General features: G+C 36.4%; 1 protein-coding gene across 5 annotated transcripts; it reads right to left on the bottom strand.

Annotated features, from left to right (window-relative positions):
- Positions 1-7,072, bottom strand: LOC109808041 (uncharacterized). Of its 5 annotated transcripts, XM_083059566.1 has the most exons (15): positions 6,300-6,700; positions 6,167-6,212; positions 5,898-6,009; positions 5,487-5,614; positions 5,229-5,388; positions 4,961-5,070; positions 4,680-4,763; positions 4,552-4,600; positions 4,371-4,462; positions 3,889-4,021; positions 3,671-3,750; positions 2,299-3,587; positions 1,436-1,537; positions 466-1,324; positions 1-233 (listed from the first exon to the last, which is right to left on the bottom strand). In XM_083059566.1, the coding sequence occupies exons 3-14, from the start codon at positions 5,988-5,990 to the stop codon at positions 828-830; spliced, it is 2,817 nt and encodes a 938-aa protein (XP_082915692.1). In that variant the 5' UTR covers positions 5,991-6,009; positions 6,167-6,212; positions 6,300-6,700; the 3' UTR covers positions 1-233; positions 466-827. The 5 variants fall into 5 exon arrangements, with proteins under 5 accessions (XP_082915692.1, XP_020226439.1, XP_020226440.1 ...); XM_020370850.3 differs by lacking the exons at positions 6,167-6,212; positions 6,300-6,700 and adding an exon at positions 6,916-7,072; XM_020370851.3 differs by lacking the exons at positions 6,167-6,212; positions 6,300-6,700 and adding an exon at positions 6,769-6,898.

Below are 7,072 nucleotides of genomic sequence, written 5' to 3'. Positions count from 1 at the left end.
TAGATAAGAACATTAATAACATTAAAATATATATATTCACAAATATACATTAAGTACAGTACCAGTGTATAACAGCAACTTAAGTAAAAAATTCAGGACATACTGTTTCAAGCACGATGAAAAAACATCTAATCTATGAGCTCTTTCACCATTCTTAGCATGAATTCCCCATCCATTATCATCTTAGCTGTCAAGTTCTGCAGTTTGATGGCATAAACTAATTGTGTCCCACTCTGCGGAGATGGAGAAGAGAACAAGTAATTATCTTAAACCAATCATATAAAAGGCAAGAAATTGAAGTACAGTATTACATATTTCAGAAAGGTAACTAGGAGAGGCAAAATTTATGATCCCAACCCATGTACAGATTTTTAGCCCTTTATGATTGATCCAGACTCTCACCCTGTTATATATGTTGTAACAGAAACAAATACATAATATAGTCAATGCACCATTTAAACTCACCATAAAAACCTCCGAGGCCAGCCAGATGTGTCAAAAGAAGTCTGCCTTAGATTCTGGCGCTTGGCAATGAAGCTAAGCACAGGGTGGTTGATACTACTGACCATTTGATATCAGAATTGTGAATGCAATTCAGAGTATTTAAATTCAAAACTGATTCGAAATGTGTCTTGATATACTCTTTAACATGACATTACTAGAACATAATTTCAGCCAAATCAAGGAATCTCTGACATTTCTTGCGACAAGGTTTGGTTCACATCGACTGTCATCTGAGGGCTCCATTAGTGCTTTGAAGAGGAATTTCGGTGACACAAAACCACCACCACTGTTCTATTAGATCAGTGGATGCAGGTGCTTAAAACTTAATATTTGTCATAACTAGGCATGAAATTACTAAATCCAACTCTCTCATTATTCAATACTTCTGATTTAGACAGGCCACTGAAATTCTTGGCATCATTCCAACCACCCCACTGGTTATTTGATGCAAGAGTATTACTACTGAACTCTTGAGAATGTATTTGTTCATAAATTGATGGACTGTTGGACTGAAATTGATCAAGAAACCTTGAAGAAACTCTATAAGCATCAATTTGGGGGAAAAACCTATTTCCAACATGATCTGGAACTCTTAAATTCTGTGTAGGTGTGGATTGTTGCATTAACAGCTTAAGTCTAGGATCATCTTCACGAGGACTAAACTGAGGAAATGAAGTCTGCCTCATGTCAAAAGAAGCATTATTCATCCTTTCTGCCATTGTGCCCTTACCAAAGTCCAATACTGCAAGATTGTTAAATTCATCTCCTATCCTGTCAGTATTTCCAGATGGAGAAACATACTGTGGTTGCAAATGTTTCACTGGAAAATAAAAGATTTATAAGAAATTTCTCTACGAATACAAAATGTAACCAAGAATGCAAAATACAGCAATAAAAAAATGCAACTCTAGAATCATAGAGAAAGTTATACCAGAACTATTACAATCCTGCTCTACTCTCCCATACGAAAACCCTGGAGGTATTCTGCTGGACAATGAAAATCCTGGTGGGCTTGATGTGTGAGCTTTTGACACTGATAAAAGAGAATTATAAACACGGGAGTAAATATCAGCTTGATCAAACTCAGTTCAATAATCAACAAAATTAACAACAATAAACAATGTCATGTTAAGAAGCTTAAATTATTTTCATTTGACAGAGCATGAACAAAATTAAAAACATTAAATTACAAGGAATATAATATGACCTAAAAAACCTGATATGGTATATATGACATAAAAATCCTTTCTGATTGATATATATGGAGTTTTTTTTATATTGTTATAGTTGAAGTCTTTGATGGTTATCGAAATAGTAAAATTGAGGTCCTTAATTGGCAAGTTTAAAAGTAAATTTTCACAACATTTTTTTCCTGATTGGGACTTAAATCTACATCAAAATCCAGAGCGACTTAATGAGCCAATGATGAACTAAAAAGAGCTATCCAATAATCCAACAAGTAGGATTGTAGAAGTGCTCAAAATAACATCTTTCTCCTATCAAAAGTAAACAAGAAAGATAAAGCAAAGTGGAGGGGAGAATATAGGACTGTATGAAGACAAAGATGAAAGGATGAACATCCAAGTAAGCAGTACCACATTAAATTAGAATGCCAAACCAGAGAAATAGAAATTAGAACACCAAACATGAAATATATCAGCAAGATTTATGTATACAAACTCAGAAAGTAGAAGCAATCATGAAAACAACAAAGACCTGAAAGAAATGGACCTCTATCTCCCACACACAAAAAAGGTGCACTTAATCATGTTATTAATCAATAGTAATACTCACTGGAAACATTGGAGGGCACATAAAATTGACTTCCAACAAATTTATCTGATAGGATAGAATTGCCAGATGGGAAGACATGTGGGTATCTCCCAGTGTGTGTATCTTTGTTTCCCACTAAACCACCTGATGAAAAGTTCCCCTCAGGATCAAGTTTAGTAGCCTCAAATGATTGTTGCAAATTAGAAGCCTCATTCTTGAAATCATCCTGTCTTGCAAAGGAAAACCTTGACTGATTTTTGTCTTGCACTTTCCGCAAAGTAGGCGCTTTAAAGGGTTTGTACAGTTCATCACTTTCACCCAACAACTTATCTAATGAACCTTCCCATGCATCTAATTCCAAAGACAAAATATTAGATATAATGTTGTTCTCTCCCATGTCTGAAGCAATCATGCTATCAATACCTGTACCATTATCTTTACTCTCCACATGTTTCACAAATCCTGTCTGCGAGTGTCCATTAAAAGACTCAGAAGTTTTTCCCAAATGATTCTGGTGATAAATTTGATCTTGCTGCAACGGTTGATGGCTTGATTGGTTTACATTCTGAGGTAGACAAGATGAATGAAGCCCAGATGACAGATAATTGATTCCTTTGCTGATTTTTTGTTGTTCATAATCTCTAAGTAGTATGTCATCGACAATGATATCTTCCCAAAATGCTGGTATGGTTGAGTGTTCTGTTGAATGCCCATTACCTTGCTGCAAATGCTGCCCTATAGAGGAATTGATCGAGTTATGGGTTAAAGGTAACCCATCTGGTAACCCATCTGCATCAGGAGTGAAATATGAATCTTCTAGATGATTATTAATGTTAATAGACGATAACCCTGAACATAAGCCATGTACATCCCCATTTGAATTAATGCCAACTGATGTGTCAATATTTAAATCATGTCGGGGGAGCTCTAGGAAGCTTGTGCTCACAGAAGGTGCTACAATATCTTGATCATTGCCTATAAAAGCTGCTAGAGGTGTTTCATAGCTAGACAATACATTGCCAGGAAGCTTTTCCACAGTAACTTCACTGAAAACATTTGACTCCCGAGTTTGAGAATTCCCACCAATATCATGCTTGTTCATCTCTGAAGGTACGAAGGAACCATTCAAATGCACAGCAGAGCCATTTTCAGCTTCCTCCAATCTTCTTGTATTAAGAATAGAACTTTCAGTGCAAGCAACTCTTGACACAAGGGCTTGTGGATCATTAGATGCCTCAACCTTTCGATTGGCCAGATCACCAGGGCATGAACTTGTATCCTGTGAAAGACTGCCAGAAACACACCTAACCCTAGGACAATATACCTAAAAAATTCAGCATTCACACCAAGAACATATTAATGCAAGAAACCCACCAATCAAAGAATTAATTACCAAGAGTTCACTGCAGGAAGCGCTGATGAATTGACAGCCCCAATATCTGAAGCAGATCCTTTAATCTGGTTCTCACATTTCTAGTTTGGGATTAATAAAAGACATTAGTCAGCTAACTGCCTAAAAAATAACAAGATATAAGAGTGAAAAAGTTGAGAACTGGATATATCACCCTAAACGAACAAGTTTTCACAAAAGTTCCATGGGCAAAAACTTACATCTAAAGAACTCTTGGACATTAATTTGGTAGCTGATGACACAAGTTTAGGATCATCTACTGGTGGTGGTAAAACATTCCCTGAACGCCGATGCAAATTATTTGTAGCACCAATGATTTGTTGAACTCTACTCCTTTAACATCCAAAATGCGAAATAACAATTATAATCAAAGGTGGTACAACTATCAAGCATAAATAGCAGATCATGAAAATTGAGAGTAAGAAATTTTTGGAAATTAGGGAGAAATCTAAAGAACTGAGTTATGCAAGATGTTGTGCGTCTGGTTTGTACACTTAAATAGTTTGTAGATTTATGATATGAAAACTAAAGCAACAGCAAAGCACCAGAAGAAAAAGACGCAGAAGTGTAAGACATAAAATACAGCTAAAAGACAACTAGATGATGCTTATATAGGCAACACATACATAGTTCATTCAAGAGTTAAAAATAGAGGGATGGGATACGTGGGAGACAAACATACCTTGCAAATGCTAAAACTAGTTCATCTTTGGTAAAGCTATCCTCATGAGAACCATGGTCATGTAGATATAAACAATCTCTATTGCTGCAAGGCTGGATCAGCAAGATAACTTATATAGTAGCACAAAGATATAACTGTGTAACAAAACACTCATAAGTTCAGCTTAAAGCTATTAATTTACCACATTTCTCAACCACGCATGACAATACTTTGTGGTTCCAAAACAAGCCCTGCAAATGCAAATAACCACCCATCATCCCGTAGCCATGAAGACCTCACCACAACCCAATCAAAATGGCATATCCTTACCTCAAGGGTCTACCTTCTAATACAAAACAATGCACGGATTGAATACATCGAACTGCTTCGGATTCTTTTGAGTAAGTTATATACCTGAAGATAAGAAAATTTAATTCAAGAAATACAGGTTGGTAAATAAATGATAACAGCCTACAAGAATTGGTCTCCAACCATAGAAACATGTTGATTGAACCAACATTCAAATAGACACATAAGAAAGGAAATAATGTGGGTAAAATGAGAGGAAAAGCTATAATTTTCTACTTGAAATTTACTCCTTAACAACTTACACACAACAGCTATTGTTTGCAGAATGTTGGATTATGCCATTTGCCGTTCGAGATATTGACACTTTCAAAACCTTTCCATACCTGCCAAAGTAATCCCTGCGCTGAAGTAGCTGGTATAATCCAAAGAAAAATGTTACAAACCAAGGAAAAATCTGTAACATAATTTACAATATAAAAGATGCAAAGTATCAAGTGAAGTATGCTTTCCATGTTCCACATAGATCTAGCAACAGTTAGATGCATAATGTTAAAGAAGTCAAGAACTCACCTCTTCGTCTGCAAGATTAAGAGGCAACCCAATTATGTACACTAGGTTGCGTTGAATGACTCTAACATCACAGAGATGTTTCCTTCCATCCAATGATTTAGGCTTCAAATTCAATTTTTGCATTTTCTTTTTATGCTGTGAATTCATTTCAGCTACCAATCTATTTAAGGAATAAAAGCAAATTAGTATATTACCTAACAATGGTCTAATAATAAAATAGAATACAGAAAATAGAAATTTAAGCCACAATAAAAAAACCTTTGACAGTTTGATGCCATTGCCACGATGCGGTCTTTGTCATAAGGTGAACGACAGGCTGGACAACGGCCCTCAGTTTCATCCTTCTGTGCCATTTCCATAATATGGTGCCAACACCAGACACAGATCTGTGGAAAAGGAGGAGGAAGCGAAAAAATGAACAAATGCGATTTATTAGGATGAGCAATATATTATACACAAACTCACTATTGCCTTTAGTGAAATGCCATACTGTTCAGCTTCAATCCCAACTTTCCATTTTCACCAAATGGATGATGGATGAAACACAAATACATAACAAGGATAAAAACCAAGGTGTTCAACAATAAATTAAGAAACACATATTAATAAAGGAAGACTTTCATGACAACAAATCCATATATAGGAAAGGAAACTAAACAAGTTTTGAACCTCATAACCACATTTGCATGGCTTCAGCTGCTGATCAGTCAGGTCCATCTCCTCAGTGCATATGGGACACGATTTTTCTCCTTTCCCAGCCATGATTGTCCAGGGAATTCAGCTACAAAAAAAAAAGTAAAAAAATAAATAAATAAATAACCAGCTTAAAAGGGGGAAAAATTCTTCTCATTAACAGATATCAATGCTAGCATAACACTCAAAATGTCGTAAAATTCAACATACGCACTAATCAAGATTTTGAAAAAAAATAATCATACAATGAGATTGTTTCTCGCCATGACCACTAAAGCAGCATTTCATCAACTCGAAACGAACACCAAACCCAGAGTTAGTCACATACGGTAGAACCAACCAATTAATAAAACACTAGCAAACTTCGTAATCACTCACTAAAAACTCCACTAGATAACACCACTGTCTCGTTGGGAAAAAAACCGCAAATGACCAACACGCTCTCACAATGCACCATTACCAGTGAAGCCCCGCGGCATGTTCTACTCTTCTACGTCTTAACGCTTCGCCTCTAACTCAAAACAAGCATTAGTGATGATTCCCTTAATTTCCTCTCTAAACTAAATTCACCTCCCGTTCAACTCAACACAGCACGATAAGCGGCAGTAACACGAACCTACTATTCGCAGGAAATTTCAGCAAATTATAGGTCCAGCCACTGGCAAAAACAGCGAAGGAAGGAAAACCGAAACCCTAAGATGAATCCATGATTCCTTATCCGTTGCTACAAGTCGGATAACATTATTCATTTACGCAGAAACATTGAGTTAAGCGATGGCACAATAATCATTAATAAGAGAATAATCTTGGCAGGTTAAAAGGACGAGAAGCATAAAAGACGGATTACATTATCGTTAATTGGTGAAGACGCAGTGGAAAATGAAGGTGAATCGAAAAAGCATAATAACCCTAACAGAAGAGAGGAATGAAGGAGAAGCAGAGAGAGAATGGGAGAAATGAGGGTTAGGGTTAGGGTTAGAGGCAATGAACTTACGGTGAGATCGAGGGAGAGGAAGCAGAGGCGGAGAAATGAGATTGAGAGAGTGAGAGTGAGAGAAGGATAAAGGACGAGAGAAGCGAAAGTGAGGAGTGGACTGTGGACATATGTATTGTATTGTGTTTGTGTACGTAGAAACTAGAACCCCGAGACA

The sequence above is a fragment of the Cajanus cajan genome, chromosome 7 (genome assembly GCF_000230855.2).
Source record: "Cajanus cajan strain Asha chromosome 7, NIPB_CcT2T_4, whole genome shotgun sequence".
Lineage (NCBI taxonomy): Eukaryota > Viridiplantae > Streptophyta > Magnoliopsida > Fabales > Fabaceae > Cajanus > Cajanus cajan.
Note: the sequence above shows the minus strand (reverse complement) of the source record. Positions and strands in the feature narration are given on the sequence as shown.